We start from the raw sequence: 16,739 nt of genomic DNA, 5'->3' as shown, positions 1-16,739 counted from the left end.
GATCTGCTCTCTTTCAGGGGTGCCACGAGGCATAGTTCTTCCGTGGAAAGATAAGAAGTCTTGGCTGCTTTCCAGCACCCACGGAGTTGCCACGGAGCACGGCAGCAGGCACGGCCCGGCTTCTTCCAGGCTGACTCCTCCCTACCGGCCCGCGTCGGAGGCGGCGGGCGCGGGTCTCCCCTGCCCGCGGCCAGCTGGGGGTGAAGTCCCGAGCCGGGGCGGGGCGGGCCTGGGCCGCCCAGTTCCTGCTTGTATAAGCGGTGCCTGGGGCCGGCGGCGCCGCCACAAACGCCGGCACTGCGGGCGGCGCAGGATGGGCGCGCGCGGCGCCGAGAGCCCGCCGCGAGGCCCCGGGCCGCTCCTCTCCGCCATCCTCCCGCTGGGGCTGCTGCTACTGCTGCTGCTGCTGCCGCCGCTGGGCTCGGGCGCCGGAGCCAGCCGGCCGCCCCACCTCGTCTTCGTGCTGGCGGACGACCTGGGCTGGAACGACGTGGGCTTCCACGGCTCGGCCATCCGCACGCCGCGCCTGGACGCGCTGGCGGCTGGCGGGGTGCTGCTGGACAACTACTACACGCAGCCGCTGTGCACGCCCTCGCGGAGCCAGCTGCTCACCGGCCGCTACCAGGTACACAGCGCCCCCGGGGCCCGCCCGGCCCGCGAGCCTCTTAGAAATGGGCTCTGGACCCCGAGCGAGCCAGAACAACCGGCTGCGTCCCCGGCCTGACTCTCGAAGGGGCGGCTTCTCTCACGGGCGGCACCGTGCTCGCTCCTCCCAGGCCCACAGCCCGCGGAGGTCTCTGCGCATGCCCGGCTCCAGGGCGCGCCCCCCGCTCCCTCCCCGCCGCGTCTTTTCGCGCCCCACCTATCCCGGCGGGTTTTCTGCCTTCGGTTTTCGGAAGGTCCCAGGAAGGGGCTTCTGGGCAATGCCAGCTGCGGGGCATTGCGAGTCAGTAGGCCGAAGACCCGAGTGGACTCTGCCTAGCGGCCTTAAAGTGGGAGGATGGAGAGAGAAGGGAGGGGCCCCCAGGAATGGAGCAGGGGGAGATGGGCAACCAGGAAAGCCGGGGTCGGGGCGAGGCGGGGAGTGGTTAGGCAGGTGTGGGGGAGGCGGGGGGCTGGCGGCCGGGGGAGGCGGTGACGGGGGTGGGGCGGGAAACGGGTGCGGGGGGGAGGCGGGCGGGCGCGGGTTAACAGGGAGGAAGAGTCTGCAGTGGAGCCGGTTTTGTTTCCCTGCGAACCCAGCGGTCCTACGTTAGGACTGCCCTACCACAGATTTAATTTTTCCAAGTTCACAGCAGCCCTGGAATGAAAACCAGATTGATATTTCTTGGGCTGATGACTTTCCCCATCCAGGAATCAAACCGGGTCTCCTGCAGGCAGATTCTTTACCGTCTGAGCCACTAGGGAAGCCCCAGGCAGCATTTCGAATACCTCTGAGACACTTCTCCATAGAGGTAGGGGAAGGTCGGCGTTACGTATGATTTTAGTGAAGGCTGGGGTGGTGTGTGTGCAGGCAAGCACAGGTTTTTGCAGAGGCTTGCTGCTAGTCATGAGTTAATGACTTTAATGCTTTTCTGGATATAAGGAGATGTAAGACTTGGGCTCATAAAATCTTCTCCTGAAAATATCTAACTCTCTGAATGCCTGCTCTGCTAATTTTTCCCAGAGCACAGAGTGCCTTATTGCTAATCTCAACCCTGAACTCCCCTCAGGGGGTGTTGAAGGTCAGCAGCTGTAGTGGCTTGTGACCCAACTCTTGTAGAGGCAGATGGCAAGTGCCAGTTCTTAGTTGGCAGAATCACATAGCTAGAAAGTGGTGAAAAGGGGTTGTGTGCCCTTCTTGTATCTGCTAGTCATCTCAGGCCTCTAAAACTGGATTTTTTTCTTAACCTGAATAAGATTGACATTTTGTGATTATGACTATGAAAAATACAATTAACAGGTACTGCTTGAGAACACAAGCACACCTCCATATGTACTATGTATTCAACAGCCCCTTACTGTGAGTCACAGGGATGTGCTTGAACCTTGCCCTTCCAAATCTGTGTTCATGTAGCCTTTCAGATCAACCCTAGCCTCCTGTCCTGAGATCAAGGGAAGGGAAGGGTTCACTTGCAGTAAAGATTTGCATAGTGGTCTGAGACTTTTAGAAAAGATAAGACTGAAATGCAACTCAAGGTTTGCAGTGGAGGTAAAGGATGGTTCCCTTCACCATCAGCCCTAAATACTTTCCACAGCTCTGACTGGCTGCTACGTGAACTCAGGAATGTCGGCTCTATGCAGATATCACCCTGGAGCCTTTGTAGGAGTAAAAGTGCATCTGAGTAAAGAGGGGATCGAAGGGAAGACATAGTCTACCCAAATGGTTCTACATTTGATCTGAAATAAGAAAACTGAACTCAAATTGCAGAAGAATGGGAGGGTCATTTATTTCTCCAACTTCCTCCCTTCCAACAGTCTTGAACAGGAAAGCAAATACCACACTTTAAAAATTTGTTCATATAACTGACTGCGTTTGCCCCTGAGCATTCTCCCTAATAAGTTACCAACATTTTATCTTCAGGGGGAAAACAAATTTGAGTGTTTAGAATACCCTGAGGTCAAGAAGTGAAGGGAGGGTAAAGGCTGCTTACTCCAAAAGAGTTTAGAGACCACTCACTGCAGCAACTAGCCTCCCCAAACATTTTGCTTGACTTTTCTCCACTGTTTTATTCTGACTTCAAGAGACTCAATTAGAAATTATCTTGGGTTAGTAAGCATCTTCTTTTTTAAAAATTATTTATTTTAATTGGAGGCTAATTACTTTACAATATTGTGGTGGTTTTAGCCAAAGATGGAGAAGCTCTATGCAGTCAGCAAAAACAAGACCCAGAGCTGACTGTGGCTCAGATCATGAACTCCTTATTACCAAATTCAGACTTAAATTGAAGAAAGTGGGGAAAACCACTAGACCATTATGTATGACCTAAATCAAATCCCTTATGATTATACAGTGGAAGTAAGAAATAGATTTAAGGGACTAGATCTGATAGACAGAGTCCCTGATGAACTATGGACTGAGGTTCGTGACATTGTACAGGAGACATGGATCAAGGCCATCCCCAAGAAAAAGAAATGCAAAAAGGCAAAATGGCTGTCTGAGGAGGCCTTACAAAAGTTGTGAAAAGAAGAGAAGCAAAAAATAAAGGAGAAGAGGAAAGATATAAGCATCTGAATGCAGAGTTCCAAAGAATGCCAAGGAGAGATAAGAAAGCCTTCCTCAGCGATCAATGCAAAGAAAGAGAGGAAAACAATAGAATGGGAAAGACTAGAGATCTCTTCAAGAAAATTAGAGATGCTAAGAGAACATTTCACGCAAAGATGGGCTCAATAAAGGACAGAAATGGTATGGACCTAACAGAAGCAGAAGATATTAAGAAGAGGTGGCAAGAATACACAGAAGAACTGTACAAAAAAGATCTTCACGACCAAGATAATCACGATGGTGTGATCACACAACTAGAGCCAGACATCCTGGAATGTGAAGTCAAGTGGGCCTTAGGAAGCATCACTACAAACAAAGCTCGTGGAGGTGATGGAATTCCAGTTGAACTATTTCAAATCCTGGAAGATGATGCTGTGAAAGTGGTTCACTCAATATGTCAGCAAATTTGGAAAACTCAACAGTGGCCACAGGACTGGAAAAGGTCAGTTTTCATTCCAATCCCAAAGAAAGGCAATGCCAAAGAATGCTCAAACTACCGCACAATTGCACTCATCTCACACGCTAGTAAAGTAATGCTCAAAATTCCCCAAACCAGGCTTCAGCAATACGTGAACCATGAACTTCCAGATATTTAAGCTGGTTTTAGCAAAGACAGAGGAACCAGAGATCAAATTGCGAACATCCGCTGGATCATCGAAAAAGCAAGAGAGTTCCAGAGAAGTATCTATTTCTGCTTTATTGACTATGCCAAAGCCTTTGACTGTGTGGATCACAATAAACTGTAAAAATTCTTCAAGAGATGAAGACCTGACCTGCCTCTTGAGAAACCTGTATGCAGATCAGGAAGCACTAGTTAGAACTGGACATGGAACAACAGACTGGTTCCAAATAGAAAAAGGAGTACATCAAGGCTGTATATTGTCACCCTGCTTATTTAACTTATGTGCAGAGTACATCATGAGAAACGCTGGGCTGAAAGAAGCATAAGCTGGATTCAAGATTGCCAGGGGAAATATCAGTAACCACAGATATGCAGATGACACCACCCTTATGGCAGAAAGCGAAGAAGAACTAAAGAGCCTCTTGATGAAAGTGAAAGAGGAAAGTGAAAAAGTTGCCTTAAAGCTCAACATTCAGAAAACTAAGATCATGGCATCTGGTCCCATCACTTCCTGGCAAATAGATGGGGAAACAGTGGAAACAGTGTCAGACTTTATTTTTGGGGGGGCTCCAAAATCACTGCAGATGTTGACTGCAGCCATGAAATTAAAAGATGCTTATTCCTTGGAAGGAAAGTTATGACCAACCTAGACAGCATATTAAAAAGCAGAGACATTACATTGTCAATAAACGTCCGTCTAGTCAGGGCTATGGTTTTTCCAGTAGTCATGTATGGATGTGAGAGTTGGACTATAAAGAAAGCTGACCGCGGAAGAATTGATGCTTTTGAACTGTGGTGGAGAAGACTCTTGAGAGTCCCTTGGACTGCAAGGAGATCCATCCAGTCCATCCTAAAGGAGATCAGTCCTGGGTGTTCATTGGAAGGAGTGATGTTGAAGCTGAAACTCCAATACTTTGGCCACCTGAGGCGAAGAGTTGACTCATTGGAAAAGACCCTGATGCTGGAAAAGATTGAGGGCAAGAGGAGAAGGGGACGACAGAGGATGAGATGGTTGGATGGCATCACCAACTCAATGGACATGAGTTTGGGTGAACTCCAGGAGTTGGTGATGGACAGGGAGGCCTCGCGTGCTGTGGTTCATGGGGTCTCAAAGAGTCGGACACGACTGGGCGACTGAACTGAACTGACATGAATCAGCCACAGGTGTACATGTGTCCCCCATCCCGAGCCCCCCTCCCGCCTCCTTTTCCATCCCATCCCTTTGGGTTGTCCCAACGTACTGGCTTTGAGTGCCCTGATTCATGCACTGAACTTGGACTGGTGATCTATTTCACACATGGTAATATACATGTTCGTAGTGATGCTTTCTAAGGCCCACTTAACTTCACATTCCAGGATGTCTGGCTCTAGGTGAGTGATACACCATCGTGATTATCTTGGTCATGAAGATCTTTTTTGTACAGTCCTTCTGTGTATTCTTGCCACCTCTTCTTAATATCTTCTACTTCAGTTAGATCCATACCATTTCTGTCCTTTATCGAGCCCATCTTTGCCTGAAATGTTCCCTTGGCATCTCTAATTTTCTTGAAGAGATCTCTAGTCTTTCCCAGTCTATTGTTTTCCTCTATTTCTTTGCATTGATCCCTGAGGAAGGCTGTCTTATCTCTCCTTGGCATTCTTTGGAACTCTGCATTCAGATGCTTATATCTTTCCTTTTCTCCTTTGCTTTTCACTTCTCTTCTTTTCACAGCTATTTGTAAGGCCTCCTCAGACAGCCATTTTGCTTTTTTGCATTTCTTTTCCATGGGAATGGTCTTGATTCCTGTCTCCTGTACAATGTCATGAACCTCTGTCCATAGTTCATCAGGCACTGTTATCAGATCTAGTCCCTTAAATCTATTTCACTTCCACTGTATAATCGTAAGGGATTTGATTTAGGTCATACCTGAATGGTCTAGTGGTTTTCCCCACTTTTTTCAATTTAAGTCTGAATTTGGCAATAAGGAGTTCATGATCTGAGCCACAGTCAGCTCCCGGTCTTTTTTTTTTTTTTTTTTGCTGACTGTATAGAGCTTCTCCATCTTTGGCTGCAAAGAATATAATCAATCTGATTTTGGTATTGACCATCAGGTGATGTCCATGTGTAGAGTCTTGTCTAGTGTTGTTGGAAGAGGGTGTTTGCTATGACCAGTGTGTTCTCTTGGCAAAACTCTATCAGTCTTTGCCCTGCTTCATTCCGTATTCCAAGGCCAAATTTGCCTGTTACTCCAGGTGTTTCTTGACTTCCTACTTTTGCATTCCAGTCCCCTATAATGAAAAGGACATCTTTTTTGGGTGTTAGTTCTAAAAGGTCTTGTAGGTCTTCATAGAACCGTTCAACTTCAGCTTTTTCAGTGTTCCTGATTGGGGCGTAGGCTTGAATTACTGTGATATTGAATGATTTGCCTTGGAAACGAACAGAGATCATTCTGTCATTTTTGAGACTGCATCCAAGTACTGCATTTCGGACTCTTTTGTTGACCATGATGGCTACTCCATTTCTTCTAAGGGATTCCTGCCCGCAGTAGTAGATATAATGGTCATCTGAGTTAAATTCACCCATTCCAGTCCATTTTAGTTTCCTGATTCCTAGAATGTCGACGTTCACTCTTGCCATCTCCCGCTTGACCACTTGCAATTTGCCTTGATTCATGGACCTGACATTCCAGGTTCCTGTGCAATATTGCTCTTTACAGCATCAGACCTTGCTTCTATCACCAGTCGCATCCACAACTGGGTATTGTTTTTGCTTTGGCTCCATCCCTTCATTCTTTCTGGAGTTATTTCTCCACTGATCTCCAGTAGCATATTGGGCACCTACGGACCCGGGGAGTTCCTCTTTCAGTATCCTATCATTTTGCCTTTTCATACTGTTCATGGGGTTCTCAAGGCAAGAATACTGAAGTGGTTTGCCATTCCCTTCTCCAGTGGACCACATTCTGTCAGACCTCTCCACCATGACCCATCTGTCTTGGGTGGCCCCACAGGCCATGGCTTAGTTTCATTGAGTTAGACAAGGCTGTGGTCCATGTGATCAGATTGACTAGTTTTCTGTGATTGTGGTTTCAGTGTGTCTGCCTTCTGATGCCCTCTTGCAACACCTACCGTCTTACTTGGGTTTTTCTTAGCTTGGACGTGGGGTATCTCTTCATGGCTGCTCCAGCAAAGCGCAGCCATTGCTCCTTACCTTGGACAAGGTGTATCTCCTCACCGCCACCCCTCCTGACCTTGAACGTGGAGTAGCTCCTCTAGGCCCTCTTGCGCTGGCGCAGCTGCCGCTCCTTGGACGTGGGGTAGCTCCTCTTGGCCGCCGCCCTGACCTCGGATGTGTGGTAGCTCCTCTTGGCCACCGCCCCTGACCTCGGACATGGGGTAGGTCCTCTCGGCCACTCCTGTGCCGATGCAGCCTGGCACTCTCGGTCGCCGCCCTGACCTTGGGTGAGGGGTAGCTCCTCTTGGCTGCGCTTCTGTGTGGTCCATCACAGCTGGTGCACTTCAAGCCTCTTGATGAAAGTGAAAGAGGAGAGTGAAAAAGTTGGCTTAAAGCAAATCTGGTCCCATCACTTCATGGCAAATAGATGGGGGAAACAGTGGAAACAGTGTCAGACTTTATTTTTCTGGGCTCCAAAATCATTGCAGATGGTGACTGCAGCCATGAAATTAAAAGATGCTTACTCCTTGGAAGGAAAGTTATGACCAACCTAGATAGCATATTCAAAAGCAGAGACATTACTTTGCCAACAAAGGTTCGTCTAGTCAAGGCTATGGTTTTTCCTGTGGTCATGTATGGATGTGAGAGTTGGACTGTGAAGAAGGCTGAGCGCCGAAGAATTGATGCTTTTGAACTGTGGTGTTGAAGAAGACTCTTGAGAGTCCCTTGGACTGCAAGGAGATCCATCCAGTCCATCCTAAAGGAGATCAGTCCTGGGTGTTCATTGGAAGGACTGATGCTGAAGCTGAAACTCCAATACTTTGGCCACCTGAGGCGAAGAGTTGACTCATTGGAAAAGACCCTGATGCTGGGAGGGATTGGGGGCAGGAGGAGAAGGGGACAACAGAGGATGAGATGGCTGGATGGCATCACTGACTCAATGGACATGAGTTTGAGTGAACTCCAGGAGTTGGTGATGGACAGGGAGGCCTGGTGTGCTGTGATTCGTGGGGTCACAAAGAGTCAGACACGACTGAGTGACTGAACTGAACTGAATATACGTATTTCAATGCTATTCTCTCAAGTCATCCCACCCTTGCCTTCTCCCACAGAGTCCAAAAGTCTGTTCTTTATATATATCTATGTCTCTTTTGCTGCCTTGCATATAGGGTTGCTGTTACCATCTTTCTAAATTCCATATATATGCATTAATGTATTGGTGTTTTTCTTTCTTACTTCACCCTATATAATAGGCTCCTGTTTCATCCACCTCATTAGAACTGATTCAAATTCCTTCTTTTTAATGGCTGAGTTATACTCCATTGTGTATATGTACCAAAGCTTTCTTATCCATTCATCTGCCGATGAACATCTAGGTTGCTTCCATGTCTTGGCTATTGTAAACAGTGCTGTGATGAACAGTGGGGTACACATGTCTCTTTCAATTGTGGTTTTCTCAGTGTGTTTGCCCAGCAGCAGGATTGCTGGTCATATGGCAGTTCTGTGTTCAGTTTTTTAAGGAATCTCCACACTGTTCTCCATAGTGGCTGTACTAGTTTTCATTCCCACCAAGAGTGTAAGAGGGTTCCCTTTTCTGCACCTCCTCTCCAGTATTTATTGCTTGTAGACTTTTGGATAGCAGCCATTCTGACCACTGTGGGATGGAACTTCATTGTGGTTTTGATTTGCATTTCTCTGATAATGAGTGATGTGGAGCATCTTTTCATGTGTTTGTTAGCCACCTGTATGTCTTCTTTGGAGAAATGTCTGTTTAGTTCCTTGGCCCATTTTTTGATTGGGTCATTTATTTTACTGGTATTGAGCTGCATGAGTTGTTTGTGTATTTTTGAGATTAATTCTTTGTCAGTTGCTTCATTTGCTATTATTTTCTCCCATTTTGAAGGTTGTCTTTTCACCTTGCTTATAGTTTCCTTCATTGTGCAAAAGCTTTTAAGTTAAATTAGGTCCCGTTTGTTTATTTTTGCTTTTATTTCCAATATTCTGGGAGATGGGTCATAGAGGATCCTGCTGTGATTTATGTCATAGAGTGTTTTGCCTATGTTCTCCTCTAAGAGTTTTATAGTTTCTGGTCTTATGTTTAGATCTTTAATTCATTTTGAGTTTATTTTTGTGTATGGTGTTAGAAAGTGTTCTAGTTTCATTCTTTTACAGGTGGTTGACCAGTTTTCCGAGCACCACTTGTTAAAAGAGATTGTCTTTTCTCCATTGTATATTCTTGCCTCCTTTGTCAAAGATAAGGTGTCCATGCTGCTGCTGCTAGGTCGCTTCAGTCAGGTCCGACTCTGTGCGACCCCATAGATGGCAGCCCACCAGGCTCTCCTGTCCCTGGGGTTCTCCAGGCAAGAACACTGTAGTGGGTTGCCATTTCCTTCTCCAATGCATGAAAGTGAAAACTGAAAGTGAAGTCACTCAGTTGTATCCGACTTGTAGCGACCCCATGAACTGTAGCCTGCCAGGTTTCTCCATCCATGGGATTTTCCAGGCAAGAGTACTGGAGTGGGGTGCCATTGCCTTCTCCATAGGTGTGTGGATTTATCTCTGGGCTTTCTATTTTGTTCCATTGATCTATATTTCTGTCTTTGTGTCAGTACCATACTGTCTTGATGACTGTATCTTTGTAGTATAGTCTGAAGTGAGGCAGGTTGATTCCTCCGGTTCCATTCTTCTTTCTCAAGATTGCTTTGGCTATTTGAGGTTTTTTGTATTTCTGTACAAATTGTGAAATTATTTGTTATAGTTCTGTGAAAAATGCTGTTGGTAGCTTGATAGGGATTGCATTGAATCTATAGATTAGCAAGCATCTTTTTTTAAAAGAGTCAATATTTCTTGGCGAGCCAAGGAGCCTCACTGGCCTCAGATTCTATATTCTGGTACCATTCTAAGCATTTCACATGTGTTAATTCATTTAAGTCTTACAGCAACCCAATGAAATAGGTCCTACTTTATCATCCCTATTTGATAACAAGGAAAACAATGAGGTGGTTAAGAAACTTGCTCAAGGTCATGGGGCTGGTACGCTGTGGATCTGTGAATCAGGATTTGCCCCAGGCAGTATAGTCTGTAACCATTACACTATCTTGCCTACTCAGACTTATTTAAAAATATTGCAAGAGCTGCTTCAGATTTACTAAATAATCTCTTTTAGTTTTTAACATTTAGGTCATTCCTAAACATCTTGATGAGAAAAACTAACCCACTGCATTTCAAGTTAGGAATTCCCTATGTTAAAAAGTGAAAATGGTGAGACAGGTTTTATTTCAAAATGAGTCATGTGTTTTGCATAATTTTAGACAATAAAATGAGGAAATTTGTTGACTCTTTCAAAACTAGATACTTGAAAGAACTGCTTAGTGGTCTTATCTGTGAACTTAGCACAGATAGAGATTCCCCCTTCCTTAATCATCAAGCTTTAGATTACAAAAGTGCAAAGTGCTAAACAAGTTTTGAGTGATTTAACTTTGTATTCCCAAGAAATGCTGAGTTTTCGGTTTTTAATTTATATTTACTGAAGAGGACTAGTAGAATTTTAAGATGTGGGTTTCAGTCTTTGCCATGTCAGCCTTCAGACTCTGACCTCAAAGGACATGATTTTCCACATCTATAATATATGAGAGTTGGAATGAGCTCTCAGGCTCTTTTTAACTCTAAATTTCTTTGATTATAAGACTCTTGTGTTCACTTGAGCAAGTTTCTAACTGCAGAAAAGCACGTGTCGTACCCACTATCTCCACCTCGTGGTAGAAAGAGAGATTAATCTTGCTCAACAGTGTCTGCTTTACAAGTTGCAGGAGCTGCTTGCTGTGAGGCTAGGAACTTGTTGAGAAAGGAATGTGAATCCGACCTTTTATTTTGAGACGTTTAATTTGTTCAGGATCCTCACATTTGAAACTTTTACAGCTTGCATACCTTGGTGAAAATTTGCACAGAGTTTAGATGGAGGGGAGGGGGAGGTTGATCAGCAGAGGGGCTAAGTAGTTCCTGGTACTCCAGGGACTGGAATTCAGGTCTCTGGCCACTTTGGCTAGTTTTCTTTCCACAGTCTTATGACTCATTCATCCCCTGTTTTAAAAATCTTTGAGAAATCTATATTTTATTTATATTTTGAATAGGAAATCCTATTCTTATTCCCTATATCCTTGCCAACACTGGTATATATTAGATACTAAACTATCTTCAGACATATGATCTGTGAATATTTTTATCCTTATGTTTATCCTAAGACAGTATCACATTATCTCTCTAAGGACAGATGTGTGAGGGCACAAACTTGCAACAGGTAGTAAATAAGATTTAGAGATCTAATGCATAGCACAGTGGATACAGACAATAATATTGTATTATAAGCATGAGACTTGCTAGGAGTCTATAAGTTAATGATTCCAACCAGTAAAAGAAGACAATTATATAATATGATAGAAGTGCTAATTATCAGTACAGTGGTGATCACATCTTAATGTATAAATGTATCGAATTAATATGTGACACATCTTAAATTTATACAGTGTTATGTGTTGAATATATTTCAATAGGGAACACACATATCCTAAGCTAAGGGTTGTGAGTTCATGTCTCAGCTGGGGTACCAAAAAAATAAAAAACCACGTGTAATAAAGATGTTTATAAAAGTGGGAGAATAAGTAAATAAAAATCCTTCAACTTTTCTAATAGAATTTTTATACCACTTTTAGTTAGAACCAAAGACTTGAAAATCCTGAATTTCCTTATTCTTACAACCTGACTTATTTGCTACAAAATGTTCATTACATCTCTGCACTCCCAGTTCACATTTTCAGCGTGGCTGTCTATTCTCAAGTCGACTTCCCCACTAGATTGCCCTGCTTGTCTCTGACCCAGAGAAGCACCCAATGTTGAGCAACTAAATGAATGACTTTGCTAAGCGCTTTAACACTTGTGTGTTTCCTGAAAGAGCTCACTGTCTTAACTGCGTAGGGTTGACAGGTCATTTCTAGTGCCCTGGCTTCCTTTTTAAGAAATTAAAAGGATGAAAGGGTCACAAAACTGGTAAGCCTTTATAGAAGCACTTCCTTCTGGGGGGAAAAAAAAAAGAGTAACTTTGGTCCTCACCTGGGAACATTCTTACCTTGGGAACTGAAGGGGCTGCTCCACCAGCACTCTATAAACCTTGGCAGAGGATAAAAGCAATGAAAGATGATGCCAGGGTTTCATTCTTAAGGGACCCATGCCACATTTGTCTTCATCACTTTGATAAGCGGACAAGACACTTTCACGCCTTTTCACTCACGCCTGTAGCAGAACCTTGGACAGGAGATCTAGGAAGGAGGCTGTGTGGGAGCATGGTGGGTGATATTTGACTTTGGCTTCTAGTTAGCTTTAAGAATGTGAGCAGGGAGGACCCCACAGCTGCAGGCAGAAGAGGGTGTGGAAAGAGGAAGCAGTTCCGTCTAGGCAGGCTCTCACCTCCCTGCGGCTTTTCCTCACTGCCTCATTCCTCGTGTCCTGTCTGCTCAGTCTCTGTCAGCCCTGTGAGTGCATGCCTCTCAGCGTCTCCTGTCCCTGGTCACCTCTCCCTGACTCTAAGAAGTGGGGCAAAGAGGAGTCAAGCGTTGGAAGAAAGGGGCGGAGTCTTGGGGAAAAGTGGTCACACATTGCCTGCCTGTGTTCAGTCGCTTCATCATGTCCAACTCTTTGCGCTCCTACGGACTAGAGCCCACGAGGCTCCTCTGTCTGTGGGATTCTCCAGGCAAGAACACTGGAGTGGGTTGCTGTGCCCTCCTCCAGGGCATCTTCCCCACCCAGGGATCGAACCCATCATTCTTAAGTCTCCTGCATTGGCAGGCAGGTTCTTTACCACTAGCACCACTGGGGAAGCCCAGTCCCACATTAGGAGTGTTCATATGACTTACTTCCCTGGTGGCTCAGCTGGTAAAGAATCTGCCTGCAATGCAGGAGACCTGGGTTTGATCCATGGGTTGGGAAGATCCCCTGGAGAAGGGAACGGCTCCCCACTCCAGTATTCTTGGCCTTCCCTGGTGGCTCAGCTGGTAAAGAATCTGCCTGCAATGAAGGAGACATGGATTCAATCCCTGGGTTGGGAAGATCCCCTGGAGAAGTGAAAGGCTGCCCACTCCAGTATTCTTGCCTGGAGAATTCCATGGACTGCATAGTCCAAAGGGTCGCAAAGAGTCAGACACAACTGAGCGACCCTCACTCACTTATGACTTATTGCCGAGGTATCCAAGGAGTGAGCCATAAGAGGAGCATGTAATCCAGAGGCCACTGGGGCCTCCGAAGAGAAAGCACTTGCTGGTCTTTATTCCTGTGCTCATTTGAGGGGAGGAGTAAAGGATGCATCTGCTTCATACTGACAAACAAGATGGCTGCCCTCTACAACAAACACATCAGGGCTTCGTTGAAGGAAGGGGAAGGGAGTGAGGAGGGGGTGATGACTTGCTCTGATGGGTCTTTTGTTTTTATTGAAGCCAAGTGTTCTTTCTGAGCCTAGTCTGAGCCGAGAGGCATTTTCCCAAGAGGGAAGGGGCAACTGGAGTCCTTAGTCTGCAAATGTTGAAGATTTTTTTTTTAATCTAATTTTTACCTTTTTTACTTCCCAAATAATGGGAAAAGAGGGAATAAAAAGTTCGGAGTTGAGTGGAATATGAATCATTAACTTACGGGATTTTTAGGTTGGTTGACACTTGAAGTTTGTATTCCAAGAATCACTCTGAGCATAAGCTGTTACTGTCTGGTAGCTCTGTTTCCTTATTCATATCACTTTTCTAAAAATTCTTTTTCCTCCATATCGTCCTTCCTTTTCATTCTGGGCTCTCGGCTGGATTTATAATTTAAACAGGAAGGCAGTGAAACAGCGTTTGCCTTGTTTATTCCTTTTGCAAACAACATCCCTTTGTGGTTTGGTCAGAGATTTACACTCTTTGCTAATCAACACCAAAATAAATAGACGCTTAAAACTGTCAGTGACGCCAGCCAGTTCTGCAGCCCGAGTTCTGAAGGACTAGGCCAGATGGCAGAGCCAGGCCCCCGACACACATAATGTGTGTTCTGTCGCTCTTGGCATCAGCAGTGCAGGCAGCTGACTGCTTTTTAGAAGGCTAACTGGGAGGGAGCAGGTTCTCCACTATCCATTTGTTCAGGGATAAATCCTAAGGTGGCACGAGTGGTACTCAGCCATGGTTAAAACCTGTAGTGCTCTGGCCCAGGCCCAGGCTGGCACTTCTGAACTCCTGCCTGGCCCCCAGCATGTTCTGTGATCGTGTTCTGGTCATGAAGCTCTCCGTTGGGCTCCCTGGTGTATAACGTGGAAGAGCAGAGCTACCCATTTTTTAGGAATTTTCAAGTATTGCAGCAGGAGGTATTGCCCAAATCCAGGGCTGCAGTGAGCTCATCGTGCTCAGGTCAGACTGACAGGCGGAATCCTGCTCTGCTCCCCTGGGTGTTATCTCGACACTGCTGAAGTTCAGAGAAATAGCGTCCATTGCCAGTACACACACACACATGAAAATTTTGCTTTTCATGTCAAGTTTTGACTTTAGACTTCCACCTTGTTCACCTGCAAAGAGATTTTTGGCTCTTTGAAAATTCATAACTGCATTGTCAAAGTGCTAATTTGATAAAACAAACCAAAAATCCTTCTGTCATATGGAGAATGGAGTAAGAAATGGCAACCCACTCCAGTATTCTTGTCTGGAAAAGTACCATGGACAGGAAAGCCTGGCAGGCTGCAGTGCTTGGGGTCGCAAAGAGTTGGGCACGACTGAGCACACACACGCATGCCGTGTATGTAGCAGGGTCTCCCTGGCCCTTGGGAGAGCTTATTACAAGAGTAACTGAAACCCAGTGCTCTGAGCTTCCAAATAGATTGGTAATCGACAGGCTGCCTATGAGATTCTGACGTGGGAGCCAACCTTTCTCCTCCCTTTCCAGGAGAGTGTTGTTTTTTTTTTTTGAATTCTCAAGAGACCACCCTGATAGTATATTCAAGGTCAATAACTTACAGGGTCAAATACATTTTTACATGCAGCAAAATATGTAAACAAAGATTTCTCATCACTTTTCTCATAGAAAGCACCCAGAGACAAGCCAGATCCTTGACTAACTCTGCAGACTCTTTGCCTTTGTGGAGGGAATCCTTGACATTCAAGTAAAATTTTAGGAGAAGCTGTTTTTTTGAGGCTTTGTTTAATGAAGAAGAGACAGCTACGGAGAGAAAGTAACCTCTTTGGACTCTCCTTTACCACCCCACTCCAGTACTCTTGCCTGGAAAATCCCATGGACGGAGGAGCCTGGTGGGCTGCAGTCCATGGGGTCGCTAAGAGTCGGACACAACTGAGTGACTTCACTTTCACTTTTCACGTTCATGCATTGGAGAAGGAAATGGCAACCCACTCCAGTGTTCTTGCCTGGAGAATCCCAGGGACCGGGGAGCCTGGTAGGCTGCCGTCTCTGGGGTCGCACAGAGTTGGACACGACTGAAGCGACTTAGCAGCAGCAGCATACTATCTGTAGGACCCTCTCCATTCAATGCCTACTCTCCAAACACTGAAGGCAGATGTTAGAATGGAATTGTTTTAGATGCTGTTGTGTTGCCAAGGGGATGCTTGTTTTTTCTTTTGATTCTTCTTGGCGCCTTATTACCATCCTGCCCCGTGAAGCATGGCGTGGTTCTACAGTTTGGTGCTAAACCCAAGCTCAGTTCTGTGTTTGCCTGTTTACAGCTTCTCAACACACTACAGCTTCCTCACTTCAAACAGTGTGTGAACAAACCAAAAATATGTTTTTGGCTGTGATCCAGACTTTGGCTTCCGCTCCCCGAGTCATGCCATAAAAATGCTCTGTCGAATAAATTCTCAGGAATTGAAAAGAACGTTCCCTGCTCCATAGGATTTTAGATAATAGAGGAAGCTTCAGCTGACCACCTGGCGTGGTGCCCATGGCCTTGGAAGAGCAAATCACACAGCATCCCCTGGCAGTGCTTTACAGCGACCGGAGATCAAGTGATGGATGAACTTTCCATTTAAAGAAATTTGCACATAATGTTTATCTCCACTGGGTCTTTTGAACTCTGTAAAATGCTATCTTTCCGTATCCTCTGCTGTTGCCAGTTAGTACAGATTATGAAGTTTTTGAAGCCAGGATTAATTTTCCATTGAGTAACTTCTAGTGTTAACCATGGACAGAATCCTATTATTTGAGGGGTGTGTATGTGTGTGTGTGTGTGTGTGTGTGCATGCTTGTGTATGTTTAGAGAGCAATGTCTCCCTTTCCCAGCCTGGATATAGTCACATCCTTATGATTCAGGATCCCAGTTGGAAAGAGATGGCATATTCCAATTAGGACCATTTAGGGAGAGTTTATTCACAAAGGGACTATTTTTATTTTATTTTACTTTTTTAGTTGCAGCATGTGGGATCCAGCTCCTTGACCAGGTATTGAACCTCGGCCCCCTGACATGGGAACTTGGAGTCTTAACCACTGGACCACCAGGGAGGTCCCAGGGACTATTTTTAAAAGGTGTGAATGTGTTGGGGAAACAGAAAGAAATAGCGTATGACTCACTGGAGCTGTTACTACTCGTAGACCAGAAGGGAAGGAAAGGAAGAGGTGAGACCAGAACCTGGAAACAGAGAATCCTGTCGAGAAGGCCACTTTCAGAATGGCCTGCAGGATGCAGATAACCTGGCCACTCGGGGCCATTCATCTCT

At 45.6% G+C, this 16,739-nt stretch overlaps 1 protein-coding gene across 1 annotated transcript in view; it reads left to right on the top strand.

Annotated features, from left to right (window-relative positions):
* Positions 1-208: 208 nt before the first annotated feature.
* ARSB (arylsulfatase B) overlaps positions 209-16,739 on the top strand; it is a 175,275-nt gene continuing 158,744 nt past the window's right edge. Inside the window, exon 1 of the mRNA XM_061430034.1 lies at positions 209-625. Coding sequence (XP_061286018.1) covers positions 314-625 — 312 coding nt within the window. The 5' untranslated portion in view covers positions 209-313. The remainder of the gene's footprint in view (positions 626-16,739) is intronic.

This window comes from Bos javanicus, chromosome 10 (assembly GCF_032452875.1).
Source record: "Bos javanicus breed banteng chromosome 10, ARS-OSU_banteng_1.0, whole genome shotgun sequence".
NCBI classification, from domain to species: domain Eukaryota; kingdom Metazoa; phylum Chordata; class Mammalia; order Artiodactyla; family Bovidae; genus Bos; species Bos javanicus.
Note: the sequence above shows the minus strand (reverse complement) of the source record. Positions and strands in the feature narration are given on the sequence as shown.